Raw genomic sequence first — 21727 nt, forward strand, 5'->3', positions numbered from 1 at the left:
CCGCGAGGAGCGAGCCTTTCCCCGGGGAGAGAAAGCTTCCCTATCGCGGTGCGCACGGAAGCCTCGGGCGAGAACCCGAGTGGAGCCCCCTCTCGTGGTGCGCATGGAAGCCTCGGGCGCGGGCCCGGGTGGAGCCGCGAGGAGCGAGCCTTTCCCCGGGGAGAGAAAGCTTCCCTATCGCGGTGCGCACGCAAGCCTCGGGCGAGAACCCGAGTGGAGCCGCCTCTCCCCGAGGAGGCTGGCTCTCATGGTGCGCATGGAAGCCTCGGGCGCGGGCCCGGGTGGAGCTCTCGTGGTGCCCAAGGAAGGCGCGGGCGTGTGGGGCTAGAAGACTGATCTAGCCCCATACCAGCCCGGGTGGAGCCGCGGGTGCAGATCTTGGTGGGGGAATAACACTCTTAAATACAGTCTTGATGAGATTGAATTGGCTGCAGTTACGACGTTGGGAACGCTGCCTCTGGAATAAAACACGATTTGACCAACATTGTGACAGCCGATGCCTACCAAAAATGACGTAATGTCAGAGGTTATAAAATCGCGCCAGCGGCCCTTCCCGCACAGAGAGCGCCAGTGGGCAAAACGGGACAAGTCTGTGAAAGCGTCCAACCCGCTCCATTCTCGGGACATCTTTTTATACGTGAAAGCAATGACGTGAGTAAATCCCATGTCTCTTTACACATGAATTCCCTTGGATGTGTGTGTGGCTTAAATAACAGGGCGCGCAACAGAAAATGTCTGAAATTCAGGTAAAAAGGCGTTTTTTTCTTGGTTTTTTTTTTTTTTTTTGCCATGCGCTCGCGTGTCACTGGTTAACCCTTCGCGTGCCAATGCTGACACGCGTGTCATAGGTTGCCGACCCCTGTCATAATGTATTGACGGGACACAGGGCGCGGGGCCGATAAATGGGGGGGCTGCATTGTTGGTGAGGCTGCCAGAGCTGACCGAGTGGAATCACAAAGAGCTTTTTTCGTTGAAAATTCTTATGAATAAATGCTTACATTTCTGAATTCTTTCTAGATATGGACGTAAAACAGTCTCGATTCTTGGTTAAAAGGAAAAAAAACGTGCAGTTAACATTTATTTAATGTAAATATGTCGAAGTCCAATGCTTAATTAGTGAATGTACTGTAGCTAGTGGCCACCTATTGTAAATAGAGCGTTTCCGGTGAAAATTCTTGTAAATAAATGCTTAAATCCCCGAATTCTTTATAGATATGGACGTAAAACAGTTTCGATTCTTGGTTAAAAGCAACAAAAAAATGTGCAGTTAGCATTTATTTTACGTAAATATTGCGAACTATGATGCCAATGCAGTAGTGGCGTTTCAAAATGCATGCATGGTAGGAAAAATATAATCATTACCTTGAATCCTCGAACAAAGCCCTCCTCAGATAATCCGTCCTGTTTATATGCGGTAAAGCTTTCGTACTTTTTCAACAGAAATCCGGCGTTAGATTGCTTCGTGCGTGTGTTTGTGAATAGCTCCTCTTGATGTGGGCGGCCACCTACTTTAAGGCAAGGCGCAGTGCATGACCGATCTGACCCGTCAATACCATTATGAAGTCTATGGGGTTAATTTCGACTTGTGTGGAAATTCGGGTAATGTCGCCAGCGCAGGAACGGAACTCCTTTGTAACCTGGGGACTACGTGTATATACTTTTGATGAGGTGATGGGTGCAATACCCAACCAAAAACGCCCTATGACTGTACCTGCTGTTTGTGTTGAATTGTCAAATATAAAACTATTCGGTCTTATTATTTTTCTGTTCAGTGTTTATCCTAACAAGGTGAATAAATATTATCAAGCTTCAAAACAGTTCGTGGAGCATATTTGGTTGTCAATGGGACATCAACATTACAAATTTTGACAAAAGATTTTGGCATTTTTTTTCTGTCTTTTTGGGTCCAAAATGGTGATTATAATCGGTCATTGAATAAAACAACAGTTTGGACGTGTAGGTTATGGTGTCCTGAAAAAAGGGACCCAACTAGGCCATTGTGAACATTTTTTTCTTTGAAATATAAAAGCAACATCAAAGGCATGCAAATTCAGACAAAATAGGCTCAGGTGTTAAAGGGTTAAGAAAGACACTCATTTGTTACCAAGAATGTTGCAATAGTAGCGTTGCTGTATTTATTTACAGACATTTTGCGCTGAAACATTCTCATACTCTGTAAGGACGACATTTGTTTTTGAGAGATTGTCAGTGAAAGTGCTGTTTAGTCTTACAATTAGAAATGGCTTCTTTGTATCTTTAATAGTTGTATCGTAGAAAATCGTAGATTGATTTCCTCACCCACGTATGATTAATTGTGGTACAGTTATATCGTGAGATTGTCGTGAGGATGGATAGATGAACACAGTAAAAAAAACATACCTGAGATGTTCAATGCCCAAGGCCGTCTGGTCGTATTCTCCTGACTCATCGTAGACAATCTGAAGTTCCATCAGCGGAACCTTGTGCTGAGTTGCCTCCAACAACGCTACAATGGCTTCCTCATTAAAGTCACATCCCCTGACCTCATACTGCAGAGGAAGCACGAGCTTCACACGGGCCTTTAGTTCGCTGAAGTCCACATCACAAACCTAAAATACAAGTCCACATCATCAGATCATTCGCAGATTAAAGCCTGAGTTTTGCTTCTGCGTTGCGGTGACGGCGTAACGACTACGGCGTCAATGAGCATTCGATTGTTCTGCGGCAAGGGAACATGTTGCTCTGTAGTTCACTGCCAAGCCACTAGAGGGGTGAGGCGTTGTGTTTGTACAGTTTTAGGGGACTCTTGTTGACTTTCTTTAGTTTTCTTCCAGTTACACAACAATACCAACGGCATTGATATACACACTCTTTCCCTAAATAGAGGACTTGGATGTGGATGTGTAGTGTACGTTTGCTTAGCATCTAACCGTAAGCTTTACATTCAGTAGAAAAACAAAAGCAAAGTGCAGCTCGCTTTTAGTCATGCATGTACTGTCAGTCACAGACTTCATAATGATCATTATGAAGTCTATGTGTCAGTAACAGATTTTTTTTTTTTTTTTTTTGTTCACATAGCTTGGAAATACTGTAATCCAGCGAGTTTTCAAGTCTGAACTGTCACCTTTTACTCACAATTTTGCACTGTGGGGTAGACTGCCAAAGTTTTATAGCAGGCTAAAGTGGTTAGTACATTGTCTTTTTTCCATTAGCCTCAATGTAGCAATGCTAACGTTTTACAGTGTTTAATATAGATGTGGTTCCTTATTTTGTATGTCATGTAGATGGCCAATAAACATCTGTGAAAGCTACTGGAGTGCCGAGTGAACGCAGCACACACAAAAACACGCATGCACACGGTGATAAATCGCAGCCGGGAAAATGATCGACCTCATTTTTATTTACCGTGCGATTAATTGACTTATTGCATATTGCTACAGGCTTAGTTGTCATGTGTTTTAAAATGTCAATATTGCTCCATGTCATATTTTTCCCCTTGAAAATAATAAGAAAAAGATGTGCAATGACTCACCTCCACCAGAACATCAAACAACTCAGCAGACCATAAAGCTTGCCAACCAAATGATGGTACCACATTTTTCAAGTAGTCGGCTGTAAAGGACTTGACTTCTGAAGGTTTACAGTCACCTAATAATTTAAAAGAAAAATAGAAGAATAAATAAATATGTAAAAGTTTCGAATATAAGAGCAAGCATGAAAATTAACCAGATAGATACAGTGGGAAAATATGAGAAAAGATACAAATACTGTATTAAAAAAGCAGAATAGCCGATACAGTAATTTTCGGACAACAAGCCGCTACTCCCCCCTTATTTTGAATCCAGCGTCTTATTGTCCAGTGCGGCTTATTTGTTGATTTATTTGGGTTAATAGATAGCATTTTATTTGACAGTGCCATCATAAGACCATCATAATTATGACACTACTATGGGCATTACTGAATGCCTATAAGATCTCATTAAATGTCACCCAGCAAATTATGTCACCAACTCTATTTATGTCCAGCTCAGATCTTTTACATCCATTCAAAAGTGAGATCATTTGCCTGATGACACTAAATGACATCTGTCATAAGCATTCATTAATGCTCATGACAGTGTCATGTCATAATTATGATTGTCTTATGACAGTCTTATGGCACCAATGCCAAATAAAGTGTTACCAAATACAATAATTAGTAATAATGAAACAACTGGAACACTAACTGAAGAAATAATTAGCACAGAACATCAATTTGATGCTCCGCCATGTTTGACTGAGGAGACCGTGTTCTTTTCTTTGAAGTTTTTTTTTTTTCCTGTACACTCTCGAATTCGCCCCCCGGCCAACCCGCACGCGGGAGCGTGCCAACCAGGAAGGCGGAAATTCCGCGCGATCATCTCTGATGTTAACCCTTTGTACTGACTCCATGTTCGAAAAGTTTGAAGAAGACTCACTGAAAGCAGGTTGACAATTTATTCGTCGACAATGGTCAAAAACAAGGCAAATACAGACGACGGAGGGACAATTCTGGATCCAAAACAAGGCTACATATTAGATGTTTCCGAGCAGCAAAATCTGTGTTATCTCAGTGTCCAGTGTTTTTTTAAGTCCGTGATGTAGGAGGCCGGGCCGAACGTTTGTCCGGGCATTGCTTTTGGGACTTTCCCTCCGGCTTTGGGCTGTTTAGGTACGTGCGTGGATGGGACGTGGTCGCCTCAGCGACCGACGCTGGTCTTGACGTCCCAAGCGCCCGCTATCAACTTTGTTATCCGGGCTGGCGCACTTGTTTTTAGGACAAAGCGCGCTGGTCTTTGTCCTTGTTCGTTGTCGGGAGAACTGATTGCCAGAGTTGGTGCGTCAATCTTGCTCCTGAAGCACACGTTGCGCTTCTGTGATAAGATGGCGTTGTGTATCTATTCTGCTTCTTTAAACTATGGTGTGCTATTTATTTTACATTAGGTGTGTTAGAGTAGTGCAGTCCTACAGTAAATACAGTATGAGAAATGATACCATTCCCTGATTAATTATATTACGTGTGTTCGAGTAATGCAAACAGTTAGACGGTGTCTACGAGGAACGGTACCATTTTTTCATTTCCCCCTCATGAGCTCCGATAAGGTGATTCACTTTACTGTGTCAAGGGCATGGAGTGAAGTCTGCCTAAACTATAGTTAGATGAATGTGTTAGACTAATGCAAACAATCATATGGTGTGTGCGAGAACGGTACCTATTTCCTTCAATGTTGATGCATTTTCCCAAAAAGCTCTACTTTTGTCTCATCTGACCAGAGAACATTCTTCCAAAACATTTTTGGCTTTCTCAGGTTAAGTTTTGGCAAACTCCAGCCTGTTTTTTTATCTTTCTGGGTCAAATGTGGGGTCTTCCTGGGTATCCTACCATTGAGTCCCTTTTCATGCAGACGCCAAAAGATAGTATGGGTTGACACTGTTGTACCCTCGGACTGCAGGACAGCTTGAACTTGTCTGGATGTTAGTCAAGGTTCTTTACCTACCATCCGCACAATCTTTCGTTGAAATGTCTCGTCAATTTGACTTTTCCGTCCACATCTAGGGAGGTGAGCCACAGTGCAATGGGCTTTACACTTATTGATGACACTGTGCTTGGTAGACACAGGAACATCAGGTCTTTGGAGATGGACTGTAGCCTTGAGATTGAGAGGTTGAGTCAACTTTTATCCATTTTTCCATTCTAAGCGGCTGCAAGTGTGATTTAGTTATTGCCACCACCTGTTATGTGCCACAGGTAAATAACAGGTGCTATTAATTTCACAAATTAGAGAAGCATCACATGATTTTTCAAAGGGTGCCAATACTTTTGTCTGGCCTATTTTTTTGAGTTTTGTGTAAAATGATAATGATTTATTTTGTTTTCCCATTCTCTTTTGTGTTTTTTCTGTGCAAGCAAAATAAATGAAGATATCACTACCAAAGCATTTGTAATTGCAATCTTTTTCTGGGAGAAATTGAGCATTATCTGACAGAATTGCAGTGGTGCCAATACTTTTGGCCACCAGCACTGTAGATACGGTACATTGTTCTATCAAACACAACAGTTCTTTTGGCTTAAAATACAGCAGTATATTTTCAAGAGGGGTGCAAGAGCAGAAACTTTTTTTTCAGCCTTCTCTGTTTTCCGCCATGTACATATGTATGAGCATACATGCAGTAGACCCTCATCAAACAAGCACAACCAGTTCCACGACCAAGCTCGTAATGTGAACGTGAATGATTTTCTCCACAAATGATTAAATTCCAGTTAATGCTTGCAATGCGTGACTCTCCATGTTTCCCCCGAAGCAATAATTCAAATAATAATTTTAAAGGTTAAATCATTTGTAAAGGAATATTAAAAGTATAAAAACAATCTTATTTATACACAAGTACTTATCAAAGTGTAGTACTTGAACACTTATACGCTTTACATATACATATGATATAACTCAAATTATCGCACGGTAAACAAAAATTAGGGCGGTAATTTTAACGGCTGCGATTGATCGCCGCGTGTATATGTGCAAACATTTGTGCGCAGGTGTATTTGTGTGTACTTCATGCACTCGGCACACGTGTGCGCTAATTGCCTAGGAGACTCCAGTTCCTTTCACAGATGTTAAAAGTTCAAAATACAAAATAAGGATATACATCTACATCAAATCTTGTAAAACTTTAGCATTGCTACATTGAGGCCAAAGGGTAAAAAGTAATGTATTGACTAGGGGTGTAACGGTACACAAAAATCTCGGTTCCTCGGTTTTGAGGTCACGGTTCGGTTCATTTTCGGTCCAGTAAAAAAAAACAAAATGCAAAATATAAATGTGCTAGTTCTTTATTACACACTTTTGTGCTTCCAACAATAGGAACATTAGTCTATACAAAACTAGAATTCTGCTCAAAAAGTAGCGGGTATTTAAAGATAATCCAACAACAATTTGCCTTTCAGACCCCGCGTATTGGTCAGCTTTCTTTCTGAAAGAAAGAAGAAAAAAGAAGTCCTTTGCTAAAGAGAAAAGCAATCCCAATGACAAATATTTTAACATGTATTTTACAAATGAAATGCCCCAATGAAACAATTTTTTTTCTTATGAACGGTTTTCAAAAGGTTTATCGGTGGATTTTCTCAAGTTAAAGCGCCACACAGAAATTAATAAATTTAATTGTGTAAGCACAGGATGTGTGTATTATTCTTATTATTTAATTACAGGTGTTTTAGCTCATTTCAATTTATTTTCTTTAAATGGGCTATCATTTATTTTATTATGTGTTTATATTTTACAAATGTGATGTAGTATTCATTTATATTGTATATTTTATGTTGTATAACTTTAGTTCCTATGTAAATATTAGTTCCTACTTGTTTTGTTGTGGTAGTTTGTATTGAACACGGGGCCGTGTTGGTTATTATCATAGCAGAGAAGACAGCAGTAAATCAACAAAGACAAGTCAACTGTGCCCCGATCTACCACTCAAGAGATCTGATGGACCCAAAAAGTAGGTTACGATTGCATAATAGTTTGAAAATCGACCGGATCCACCGTATTATTACACGAGTGACTTCCGGCCCGATCCTAGCTAGTAGTATTGATGCAGGAGGGCCGCGTCTCGCGTCAAATAATAAACTCTGCCGTTCTTTTCGCGTGCGTCGCATTGAGCCGCTTCTGGGACGCATCTACGCGGACGCACTGCGACTGGCGTGCATTGGCTGGTTGACCTACGCCCGCGTTTCAGTGCGTTCTCGCGGCTGCCATGTTGTCGTGCCATTGACGTTTCTTGACTGTCTACCGTGTTGGTCCTCATTATAGTAGAGAAGACAGAGTAAATATAATCTACACAAAGAAACTAACCCGATCGACTCACAGCCTTGAAAGTTAAGTATGGGTTATATTCAGGGGTGAAACTGGATAGAATTTCTTGCCGGAACTCCCCGGCGTGAAGGTCGCCACGGAGTCAGAAATTGTATTTATTTATTTGTCTTTCTTTTTTTTTTTTTGGGGTGGGGGGGGGGGGGGCAAACCTCATAAAACTACTGAAATGCAAAGAAAACTGTTTTGGCACAGTTATTTCTATGACACCTACAAAAACTGATTTTCATTCAAGATTGTATTTTTTCAATGATTTGTAAAATAAAAGTTAACAAAAACAGCATTCGGCATTTCCTTCTCCCCAGTCTTCCTCTAAACTTTGGTACCTTTATTCCTGAATGACATGCACATTTTGCTTTCATCTGAAAAAAGTACTTTGGACCACTGAGCAACAGTCCAGTGCTGCTTCTCTGTAGCCCAGGTCAGGCGCTTCTGCCGCTGTTTCACACACGCCTGTGCACGGTGGCTCTGGATGTTTCTACTCTAAACTCAGTCCACAGTTTCTGCAAGTCCCCCAAGGTCTGGAATCGACCCTTCTCCACAATCTTTCTCAGGGTGCGGTCACCTCTTCTGGTTGTGCAGCGTTTCCTGCCACACTTTTTCCTTCCCACAGACTTCCCACTGAGGTGCCTTGATAAAGCACTCTGGGAACAGCCTATTTACTCAGAAATTTCTTTCTGTGTCTTAGCCTCTTGCTTGAGGGTGTCAATGATGGCCTTCTGGACAGCAGTCAGGTCGGCAGTCTTGCCCATGATTGCAGTTTTGAGTAATGAACCAGACTGGGAGTTTTTAACAGCCTCAGGAATCTTTCGCAGGGGTTTTGAGTTAATTCGTTGATTCAGAAGATTAAGTTAGTAGCTTCTTTAGAGCACCTTTTCATGATATTCTAATTTTTGAGATATGGATTTTTGTTTTTCTTGACTTTTTTGCCAAAATCATCACTATTAAAAAAATAAAAGACTTGAACTTCTTCAGTTGTGTGTAATGAATCTAAAATATATAAAAGTCTAATGTTTATCAGTACATTACAGAAAATAATGAACTTTAGCACAATATGCTAATTTTTTTAGAAGGACTAGTATATATTTTTTTAACTAATAATTTAGCAATGAAATTTTTGTTGACGATTATTAATTCACAAAAACATTTTTGAACACTTAAATTCCTTATTAAAGTACAAATAAACATGTAAATAACAATAATTAATCACACATAAATAATGAGGTCAAATGCTGATAGCATTAACTAGTGCAAAATAATGGAATGTAAACATTCAGAACACTGACTTTGCTTTCCAACATTATTCAAAACAATTCTTAAAAAAAATCTGTAGCATTATTATTATAGTATAGTACTATATATAATAGTATTGTAATAATTACTCATTGCCAATCATATTTTTCATAAAGGGTGCCATTTTAAAGCTATTCTTAGTGTAGAATCAGAATTCTATAGTATTATAGTATTTACATATTATAGTACTTATTCTGAAGTATGTGGATTTAACTCCAGAAATCTTTATTTTTATGACGAACATGACGTGCTTTTATTCTGAAATGTTCACTGGAAGTACATTTGCTAAACCACTAACCGTTAGCTTTACATTCTGCAAAAAAAGCACTTTTCGTCATTGCTTGTGGTGTCACTTATAGATTTTTTTTTCTTTTCATTTTTTGTTTGCAAATGGTGTTAACCAGCGATTTTTCTTGTTTGAACCATCACCTTTAAACCGCAAGTTAGCGTTTTGGAGAAGACTGTCAATGTTTTGTTCTTAATAGGAAATAAATGGAAATCGTGTACGAAGGAGATGTTAACAGAGATAAACCTACCAATTCTCTCCGAAAATGATGTCCCTGGTGCCAAATTCACTGGCAGAGATGTGGAAGAACATAAAAATGTTCAGTTAAAGAGATGGCTCGAGTGTCGAATGCTGAAAAAGAAGGGGAAAAAAAACGAGTCGACCTAAGCATAGCCTTAGCTTTTTTATCGACGCGACTGACAATGACATTCTCCTGTTTCAACAAGCTATCCTTTACAACCAGCCCTGTCTTTCTAATATATTATATCCTCTGGTTGTCCTACCTTCTTGGGGGTAATTTAGTTAGTTTTGTGTAGCGATCGCAAATGCTACTCAGTGACAGCCAATGAACACTTTAAAAATTTTTTATTGATAACAAATCTCAATTCTATAATTTATTTACACTTCCCCCTTTCTATAGTTGTTTTTTTTTTTTACAACAGAAAAGGTAACTGGCAGTCAGATACCATTTTAATTCTTTTTAGGTCATTTATTGTCAGACAGAAGCAGCACTGGCACAATGTTACGCTAAAAAATAACTTAAAAATATCAAAATGGCTTACTTCTTTGTCCTCTGAAAGACCATGCCAACCCAACAAAATGTTTACTGCGGGTCTATAACGTCCCACTTCTACTTTACTTCCGCTTTACGATGCGACGTCACGGTCTAAAAATAGCATGCGTGCGGTACACCATTCTACGGCGTGTTGATGACCAATAAACATCTGTGTAATGAACTGGAGTCTCATGTCATCTACACACACACACACACACACACACACACACACACACGCGCGCACGGAGTAAAACGTAGCGGTGAAAATTACCGAAAGGCTTAGCAATTTTAATAAAACATGTATTTAGTCAGTTAGATGGACTTACGACTCCCCCCCCCCATTAGCCAGACGCTAATCAGGATGCAAACAATGTGCCTAGACTACCTGACATGGAATGGATACAAGACCCATCGAGGTTACAAGATTGGTAAGATATACAGTGCTGCTCAAAAGTTTGTGAACCCCCTCAACATTTTGGAATTTTCTATTATTTCAACCTGATTTCCTAATCAATAAATTCAGTAGTTTTTTTTTTGTTTTTTTAACAGTTGTGTTGTCGAGACTACATTAAAAAGAGTTTTCATCAACTGATGTAGGTGCAAAATTGAACTGTTTGGTCACAACCAAAACCGCCATGTCTGGCGAAAAGTCAACACTGCATACCACCAAAAGAACCTTCTCCCAACAGTGAAGCATGGAGGTGGGAATGTCAAGATCTGGGCTTGCTTTTCATCCTCAGGACCTGGACAACTCCACATAGTCCAGGGAGTCATGAATTCTGAGGAATATTGTCAAATCCTAGAACATAACCTGACGCCATCTGTTTTGAAGTTAAAGCTTGGCAGAAGGTGGATCATGCAACATGATAATGATCCAAAGCATTCCAGCAATACAACCAAGGAATGGCTGAAAAAGAAGAAGATTCGTGTTCTGGACTGGCCCAGTCAAAGTCCTGACCTAAATCCCATTGAAATGCTGTGGCGGGACCTGAAGCGAGCAGTTCATGCCAGACGCCCATCAAACCTCTCTCAACTGACTGCGTTCTGCAAGGAAGAATGGGCAAAAATCCCCCAAAGTAGATGTGAGAGGCTGATTAGTCACTACAGAAACCGTTTGGTTGAGGTAATCTCTGCAAAAGGAGGCGCAATATCCTATTAACTGAAGGGGTTCACATACTTTTGCACACATGATATCTGAGTTTTTCTTAAATCAACCACTTTTGTTAAATAAAGAATGACAATATAACTATTTCTTTTGTTTCAGTCCATTATTTGGAATGTCAGTATTGTGGATTTGGGTATAACTTAACATTTAATAAGGTTATTTTAGTTTTTTTTACAAAAAATCTGACCATCGCTGTGGGGTTCACAAACTTTCGAGCAGCACTGTAGGCTGTTATTATTTTCATGATTTGAAGATGCAGGCATTTGCACATAATTTTATGTTTTTGTCTATCTGATGACATTGTTAAAAAAAATAATAATCAGACTTCATGTTCATTTTGGCAGATCCGGCAGCTCTCGTGCATATAAAATAATAATATAAAAATGTTGGGGGGAAAGAAGTAGATGAGTCGTTGATGGCTTTCTCCACTTTATTGTGGCAACAATAAGAAAACAAAATAATAGCGGACTGCCGCCACATTCGACCGCAAAGTTTTGCTTCTCGCTGATCTCCTCCTCGCCTCCTACTACTCCAGCGTCTCTTAAACGGATCGTGCATAGTGTCTTGTTATGAGCTTTTTGTTTACAAATGTATCGAACACACGACGTGCTGACAACTTTGTTTCTTTATTAACACATGGAGCTAACAGTACAACACAGCTCGTGGCTCTCGGGAGGAAGTGGCGTCTAATGGCGTGAGGAAATGTAGTTTTTTCACACAAGCGAACAGATTACAAAGCACCACTTCAGTGTTGTCACGAGACTACATTTCCCATGATTCACTGCGTGACCTGCGCACTCGCTGATTTGCTGCCAGACATTAAAAGCAACACGCATGTTGTTGTCATCTGTCAGCGGCTCTCGTACAGTAAAACACAAACTAGAAGGCTATCAAGGGATCACCGTGAAAGAAACGCCAAACCGTACAAATGCAATGCAATGCTTGAAGCATGAAGGTGGAAATACATAAAACAAATACAAATAAATGTGCACAAACTCACCGGCGGTGTGTGTTTCTTACTGCAACGTGACCGTGAATTACCGCAACGCCGACCCGCTTATATGCACATCCACACCCCTTTCCCGATTGACAGTGGATTAATCCTTTCGGACAAGATCGTAGATCAATTTAATTTATTTAAACACGCTTAACCTAGCGAACGCAACAACAACTATGATCGGGGATTGCCACGAGTTAACTTTCGGCTAACGTCGCTAGCTTTTTGTTGAGCTTTTTGTTTACAAATGTATCGAACACACGACGTGCTGACAACTTTGTTTCTTTATTAACACATGGAGCTAACAGTACAACACAGCTCGTGGCTCTCGGGAGGAAGTGGCGTCTAATGGCGTGAGGAAATGTAGTTTTTTCACACAAGCGAACAGATTACAAAGCACCACTTCAGTGTTGTCACGAGACTACATTTCCCATGATTCACTGCGTGACCTGCGCGCTCGCTGATTTGCTGCCAGACATTAAAAGCAACACGCATGTTGTTGTCATCTGTCAGCGGCTCTCGTACAGTAAAACACAAACTAGAAGGCTATCAAGGGATCACCGTGAAAGAAACGCCAAACCGTACAAATGCAATGCAATGCTTGAAGCATGAAGGTGGAAATACATAAAACAAATACAAATAAATGTGCACAAACTCACCGGCGGTGTGTGTTTCTTACTGCAACGTGACCGTGAATTACCGCAACGCCGACCCGCTTATATGCACATCCACACCCCTTTCCCGATTGACAGTGGATTAATCCTTTCGGACAAGATCGTAGATCAATTTAATTTATTTAAACACGCTTAACCTAGCGAACGCAACAACAACTATGATCGGGGATTGCCACGAGTTAACTTTCGGCTAACGTCGCTAGCTTATACTGTTCATTCCACAACAGTTGGCAGCTCTGCTTTGACAAAGTCATCAGTCATCTATCCAAAAATCACACTTACTTTTTGCCAAATCCTTGATCATAAGCAGACCGGTTAAGGAAGCAGGCATCTTGGAAGTGTTTGCAGCAGAGTACACTACTCGATGATGGCGTGAAATTCATTTGCTTCGTGCGAACGAAAGATGTCCATTTACGTGCCCTGCTATCCTTTGGCCACTCATACAACTTTTCGTTTGAGTGAGAACAAAACATCGCCACACACCGCCGTGGCATATTACCGAGAAGCAACGCAACAAACAATACTATTCTATGGCGGACTTCCCTCGCACTTCCCGGTGTGACGTAATTTCCGAAGATTTCCGAAGAAAAGCATTTTCGTTGTCAAGGGCGTTGCTATGGGTTAAACAAAGAATCTGGAAGGGTTGCATAAAAAAAAATAACGAAAACATGCTTATAACTGTTTAGCCATTGATATTATTCAAAAACATGGTTGGCCAACCTTACTTCACATTACTGCTTTAATTCTACGGTGTGTTGATGAACAATAGACATCTGGGAAAGGAACTGGAGTCTCATATGCAATCAACAAGCATGTGTGCAGAGTGCACGCAGCACTGTACATACTGTACATACTTACATGTGTATACATATAATGTTTATTGTTGTTGTTTGTTTTGTTTATTTTTAAATGTACAGGTAGTTCCCGGCTTACGAACGAGTTCCGTTCCTACGGTGGCGACGTAAACCCAATCCGCGTAAGTCGGAATTAACAATTTAAGTACCCCTACAAAATAACTATCCAAAAAGTCCAAAAGTAGTGTATTTTGCTCAATGATGGAGGATACACTGCCCTCTGGTGGCAGCGTTGCGTCTGGCTGGACAACAGGGGCTTTCTGAGAAGTCTACAGCTTGAAGATGACGGTTGTTTACTAACGCCGCCGAGTCTGTCATTTCGCATCTAGTTCTATATGCATATGATTAAGCCTGTCGCAATATGCAATAATTCCATTTATCGCACAGTAAATAAAAATGAAGGCGGTAATTTTTCCGCTGCGATTTATCGCCTCGCGTGCACGTGTGTGCACGTGCGGCAGACGTGCTGTTAAGAGTTCAGATTCCTTATTACCAACTGCGCAGAATGCATCTTCGTTCCAGGTCCGGCAAAAACACGCCGGAGCCAATCGTTCCCATTATATCCTATTGTTCAACGTATACCGGCCGCGCAGTGCTCCGGAGTGACTGCGGACCATCTCCGGCGCGCCGGTGTTGTTGACGTGTGAGCGCTCCTGCCAGGACTGACATTTCACGCGGGGCGGCTATTTTTCGGCACAACGCCGGATATTTACAACGAAATCCGCCAAAACACTGTTACCGACTTGGCTGCTACAAACAACCTCGCTTTGACAACGAACAGCTGAATGAACATTGAGTGGCAAATTAAGAGCGCTGTGCTTCAAACTCGTCCTGTTTATGAAAGTCGATTGTCATATGCTGGTGTTGTGTCGTAATGAGCAGACGTGACTTCAGCGGCATTTGCCAACTTTTTCAATGCGCGCACACTAGATATCATGAAATAGCAAACTAGATATGCTACGTCCCATGCCATTGGCTACGTGAGCCCAGAGTGATTATGGGACACGTAGTCCAGTCCATATACTACATCGATGAATTCTAAACTGTCATGACTAAATGGAAGTTAAGAAGGCCAAATCAATCCATACCAGTGACTATAGGCTAATGTTGCAAATATTGTTAATTCAGTACGTGACACAGATGGATTCGGACCAAAAATAGGATATCTTGCTGATGTGGTAAACCTAGCTGCTACAGTGCCTTGCAAAAGTATTCGGCCTCCTTGAATCTTGCAACCTTTCGCCACATTTCAGGCTTCAAACATAAAGATATGAAATTTAATTTTTTTGTCAAGAATCAACAACAAGTGGGACACCATCGTGAAGTGGAACAACATTTATTGGATAATTTAAACTTTTTTAACAAATAAAAAATTGAAAAGTGGGGCGTGCAATATTATTCGGCCCCTTTACTTTCAGTGCAGCAAACTCACTCCAGAAGTTCAGTGAGGATCTCTGAATGATCCAATGTTGTCCTAAATGACCAACGATGATAAATAGAATCCAACTGTGTGTAATCAAGTCTCCGTATAAATGCACCTGCTCTGTGATAGTCTCAGGGTTCTGTTTAAAGTGCAGAGACCATTATGAAAACCAAGGAACACACCAGGCAGGTCCGAGATACTGTTGTGGAGAAGCTTAAAGCCGGATTTGGATACGAAAAGATTTCCCAAGCATTAAACATCTCAAGGAGCACTGTGCAAGCCATCATATTGAAATGGAAGGAGCATCAGACCACTGCAAATCTACCAAGACCCGGCCGTCCTTCCAAACTTTCTTCTCAAACAAGGAGAAAACTGATCAGAGATGCAGCCAAGAGGCCCATGATCACTCTGGATGAACTGCAGAGATCTACAGCTGAGGTGGGAGAGTCTGTCCATAGGACAACAATCAGTCGTACACTGCACAAATCTGGCCTTTATGGAAGAGTGGCAAGAAGAAAGCCATTTCTCAAAGATATCCATAAAAAGTCTCGTTTCAAGTTTGCCACAAGCCACCTGGGAGACACACCAAACATGTGGAAGAAGGTGCTCTGGTCAGATGACACCAAAATTGAACTTTTTGTCCACAATGCAAAACGATATGTTTGGCGTAAAAGCAACACAGCTCATCACCTTGAACACACCATCCCCACTGTCAAACATGGTGGTGGCAGTATCGTGGTTTGGGCCTGCTTTTCTTCAGCAGGGACAGGGAAGATGGTTAAAATTGACGGGAAGATGGATGCAGCCAAATACAGGAACATTCTGGAAGAAAACCTGTTGGTATCTGCACAAGACCTGAGACTGGGACGGAGATTTATCTTCCAACAGGACAATGATCCAAAACATAAAGCCAAATCTACAATGGAATGGTTAAAAAATAAACGTATCCAGGTGTTAGAATGGCCAAGTCAAAGTCCAGACCTGAATCCAATCGAGAATCTGTGGAAAGAGCTGAAGACTGCTGTTCACAAACACTCTCCATCCAACCTCACTGAGCTCGAGCTGTTTTGCAAGGAAGAATGGGCAAGAATGTCAGTCTCTCGATGTGCAAAACTGATAGAAACATACCCCAAGCGACTTGCAGCTGTAATTGGAGCAAAAGGTGGCTCTACAAAGTATTAACGCAAGGGGGCCGAATAATATTGCACGCCCCACTTTTCAGTTTTTTATTTGTTAAAAAAGTTTAAATTATCCAATAAATTGTGTTCCACTTCACGATTGTGTCCCACTTGTTGTTGATTCTTGACAAAAAATTAAAATTTTATATCTTTATGTTTGAACCCTAAAATGTGGCGAAAGGTTGCAAGGTTCAAGGAGGCCGAATACTTTTGCAAGGCACTGTAAATGAGCTGGAGCAATCAACAGAGTGCCCCGCCTCACTTTACAAACAGTAAAGATTGTTCTCAGCACTTTTATACAAATTTTTTTCAGATCAGTAAGAAGTAAGCACATAAATATTATGCACTAAAATGCATGTTTATATGATGGCAATTTAATTTTTGCTCGTTATTTTTTGCTCATTGAATCGGATCGAAAATCGTGTCCCCCGTATCCAAAATCGTACCGAACCGTGACTTAACTGTATCGTTGCATCCCTATGGAACATCATTGCAGAAGCTATGACGGGAAAAGTTTTCATTTGCCTAAATGCTTAAAGAGCATACGACAGGAGAAAAAAAGTCTTAAATAGCATTATTATGTGAATTAGAATCATATTTTGAGACGATTTGACTATATAAAACAATTTAGCAAAGCGCAGATGACGAGAAATTAGTCTTTTAATCTGCCGGTTAGCCACGCCCACCGTTATAGGGCTCGAGCGTCCCCAACAGGTGGATGACGTCAGCGGGAGACTGGGCTAATCGGTTTTACTATTCAGCCCATTGAGGGGGAATTATCCAGAACGAGGAAAATGCGACGAAGAGAGCCACAAAATGACATTGTTTCAGTCTCTCTACTCCAATATTTTTACAGGATATTCTTTTTATCCAAGTATTTTTCCACAATAGCTAAACAAATGGCTTGAGAAGGACCAGTCAGCCCGTCGATGGGGGAAGTATTCACAACGATGAAAACGTGACGAAGAGAGCTGCAAAATGTCATTGTTTCTGTCTCTTTACTTCAATATGTTTACAGGATATTCTTTTCATCCAAGTATTTTCCCCTATTGCTAAATAAATGGCATGGTCATGACAAATAACAGTCATGTGCTAAATGGAATATGAAATCATAAAAATGCACTTATTCAGGACGACATGGCAAAATTACTCCATAATGGTCAAAACTGTCGACTTCACCTTTACTGTCACACCTCCCGAACGATATTTTATGACACCTAAATCGGACATATGTCATTTCCCTACCCCGGCTTCAGAGAATGTAAACAAACCAAGAGGCGTGACAGCTACCCGACATGCTAACCCGAACCGAGTGATGTTTCAAAGTCTTCAAAGCGGAAAATCACACATAACTAGCCCGGATTATTTGGCATGACGACTGGGTTGTCGATTGTCTTTGCGGACCGGCAAACCGCCCGGCGGAGAGCAATTTACAGCTCGTTCCCCGGAGGAGGGCGACTGCACTTGTTGTGCGCTAACGTGCAGCTAATGTGCATGAGGAGAGCTTTTTACCTGCCTATCAATGATCAAACGTAAGTAGTCCTTTATTGAAAGAAAGTTTGTAGTGTTTACTTTGTAATCGCTGTATTCGTATTTGACATAATACAAAACAAGATGTTTACTCACTTCCTCGTAAGTCCAATGGTTCCAGAGTAGTCGGGCTTGTTTTGGCCAATATCCACGGTGAATGGGAACCTTTTGAAACTCCAAAAAGGCGCATACGCCTCTCCCTCATAGAGCAAGATTTTTCTGCAGCCGTTTGGCTGGCGTCATGCGAAAAATTAACGTATTAATCCGCAAAATCAGTTGAATCCTTAGTCCTCATACACAACAGTACGGCTGGAAAGTGAAGAGGACGCCTTCAACCGTACACGTCACAGAGCCCTCCTCCTCAATGCAAGACCGAAGGCGGAAGTCAGTCATTTTCATGGCGCGGGATTCAAAAAACTAAATAAATATAGCGATCGCTTCCACACACATCCAAGCAGTCCATATCATTCAGGAGCATAAAATACCGCGTGTATTATGAAATAAACATGCTTTTTCGTGTCACATGCACTTTAAGTTATTAAGTGTATTTTTTTTTTTTTTTTTTTGAAAACACGTTTTATTTATTCTATGCTTTTGTGCGGTATCAATATTGTTGTCTTTTACTTAAGAGGCATGGTCTATGGTTTTTAGTTGTGATTTCTTAAAAAGTATTTTTGAATTTCAGAGTAAATATTTATCGCGTTTAAATGGTGGGTGTACTTGATCAATTAATATATACTGTATTCTCACTGTGTTATTGTAAATTGTTTTTTTTTTTAAATTGGGGGGGCGCAATAATATCGCATATCGCAATAATTTATTAGATAAATTATCGCACATTAAAATTTGTTATCGAGACAGGCCTACATATGATATCTCGTGTAGCATCAAGTGGGCGTAGATTGTAGGCTGTCGGCTACAGTCAGAAAATATTGGAGCCACCTAGCCTAGCATCGCGTTTGCAACAGCGTCACAACACTCTTCCCTCCTTCTCACTCCCGCTCTTCTTTCTCCGTGTCTCTGGCTCTTCTTGCGTCATTCAACAGACGTATCAACTATAGTAACGCACATTGTCTCGTTGCCGAAACAGTGACAGAATCCAAACAAACAAACAAAAAAAAAAGGAATGTAACGCACGAAAAACGTACAAATTTTGAACGTACGGCATACACATTAAAAAATCAGTGCTCACTTGTACAAATTACGACGAAACCGTACAACTTGACAGGTATGGTTGACGCAGCGGCAACGTTGACGCGCCACAGACGTGCCTGGTTTATTACCGGGATAAAATGAAAACGAAAATTAAAAGAGCTGCCAAAAACAACACGCCTGGTTTTACGGTCTGTAAACATGCCTTGTCTATAGACCCTACCCACCAATGTCACAAAATCACGTGCTCGCTGTATGGTTCCGCCCCCTTGTCCGTCATTTTGTGTCTGTATGTGTGTTTGTGTCTAAATGGTCTCAATTGATCGAGCAATTTATAATGCATTTCATGGAAGACCCGGTGCTTTCGGATGCCTTAAACTCACTTGATGTGTTGCATAAAAGTTATGTGGAAAAGCTTCAGTTTATCCATTCGCCAGATCCATATTTGATGCCTAAATCGATGTTTTTCGACCCGCTGTCTCCGCCGTATTTGCCTGACATCTGCTAGCTACCCTGATATGTACAACTATCTTGTCCACACAAAATCAGCCTATTCTCACGAAAGTTTGAAAAACTTTAAGAGCTTGGAGGCTTATAAATACTTCGTTGCTGGTTGGGTGAAACAGGTCCTCGTCCACGAAAATTCGGCAGGAATCTATCTTGTGCTTGGAAAGGTGAGTTACGAAATTTTCAATTCAAAATCTTTTGTTGTTGCTAACATCCACTGTCAAGTCTAATGTATTTCATGTCGTTTGTCAATGGAGTTAGGGCTTTTAATGTTTATATGGTTTAGCGATAGCACTCTCACTACATACATACGTGTATGTTGTCGGCGATTAGCCTAGCAATGATCTTAATTGTGGTTGTCAGCCCAAAACCCTCTAAATATATATTAAATGCATCTTACCAGATATAAAATGACTACTACATAATCTGTGGTAATCGTTTGGAGTCCAGTTTTCTCGTCGAATTGCAGCAGCCCATCTCGCTCTCTTCTCTCCGGGTCTCTCGGAATCCGGTAGAACTTCAAGTTACTCCGTCTTCTCCGTCTATCTTCTCTGTTATTGCAACTGACCGCCACACACGCCTTCACCATTTTGATTATTAATGTTAACGAGCAGAAAAACACGTCGTAAATAGGAGGAATGTACGTAGCCGTAACAGGTAAACATGATGTGTTGACGGACAATTGGGCGGCACCAGTCAGGAGGAAGGAGCTGTGACGTCACGTGGGTAGGGTCTATAGCTGTGACTTGGATGAGTTCAAATGACAATTTATGATTACCATGTCAAAATCTGGGACACATTTTTTTCCATGCAAGTGTATACAAGTCCGGAATTGAAATGACAGCTTGTTTTTTCGCTTACCTAGTATGTAGTCCTGGTAGGCTTTGAACCTTTCATAGAAGAGGAGATGGCTTGTTTGAAATGTATCAGGTAAACTCGCATTACGACGCGCATATCGCTGAAGCTGGGTTCCTCCCTTATCAGCGTTCAAATTGTCTGTGCCACTGTCGTCGTCGTCATCATCATTGTCATCACCTAGACCGTCGTTTTCTTCACCTTCCTCTTGGAAAAGGACTGCAATTTTTATGTGAAATAAAATTTATTATTAATTTATGAAGTGTTTGAGTGCGTGCTTGTGTAAAAAAAATGTTTTAAAAATGCCCAAACAAGCGACAATAGCCTGGGATATTACGAAGGAATAACTAAGGCTTGTTAAACATACCTTGCGTTACATCATGCACTTTGTGTTCCGCTTCAAAACTCGCAATGTTGATAGTTTGGTCGCCAATTCCATTTTTTGCAAGCGAATCAAACTCCAGAACGACGGCGTTCTTGTCCTTATCTTCGTCCAATAGTTTGTCAGGAGATCGTTCGGCACATATTTCTTGCGCCATTGAAAGTTTTCACGACACGGATGAATCAATGAAAGTTCCTTGACACGTCCAACGTCCAAAACAACTTTCGAAATTTACCCGGGTCGCAGTCAAAGAGTCAATTGGGCGCAAAAGCAGCTATTATTGTATTACATTACCGCCCCCTATAGAACTGGAGTTCGCAATGTTGCAGTTTGCTACAGCTACATTGCTAGCATACGAAGACAGACGTCGCCTCTTGTCGGCCATTTTGCGTCGGGGACATTCGCTAAACAATGGAGCGTGTACTTGGAATTTTTTCTGGTGATTTTTTAAACAGCTCGGTTTTTCCATTAATACCAGATGCAATATATTTACTGCATGCTTAAAATAATTATTACTTTATTATTTTTAAATATCAACACCTAGCAGAATCATAGGCATATCAATTACCGTATTGATCTGTCAAGGATTCAAACATGGGCATCGCCAGACATATTTCACTATATATATATATAGATATATATATATATATATATATATATATATATATATATATATATATATATATATATATATATATATATATATATATATATACACATACATACATACATACATATATATATACATACATACATACATACATATATATATATATATATATATGTTAGGGCTG

The 21727-nt window shown here is 40.6% G+C and overlaps 1 protein-coding gene across 1 annotated transcript in view; it reads right to left on the reverse strand.

Moving 5' to 3' along the window:
* The window catches only part of shcbp1 (SHC SH2-domain binding protein 1), a 48349-nt gene extending 27185 nt beyond the window's left edge, over positions 1-21164 (reverse strand). Inside the window, exons 1-4 of the mRNA XM_057852730.1 lie at positions 20919-21164; positions 20558-20770; positions 3512-3627; positions 2380-2588 (exon numbers count right to left, since the gene is read on the reverse strand). Coding sequence (XP_057708713.1) covers positions 2380-2588; positions 3512-3627; positions 20558-20770; positions 20919-21090 — 710 coding nt within the window. The 5' untranslated portion in view covers positions 21091-21164. The remainder of the gene's footprint in view (positions 1-2379; positions 2589-3511; positions 3628-20557; positions 20771-20918) is intronic.
* Between the last annotated feature and the right edge of the window lie 563 nt (positions 21165-21727).

This window comes from Corythoichthys intestinalis, chromosome 1 (assembly GCF_030265065.1).
Source record: "Corythoichthys intestinalis isolate RoL2023-P3 chromosome 1, ASM3026506v1, whole genome shotgun sequence".
In the NCBI taxonomy this organism is placed as follows: Eukaryota; Metazoa; Chordata; class Actinopteri; order Syngnathiformes; family Syngnathidae; genus Corythoichthys; species Corythoichthys intestinalis.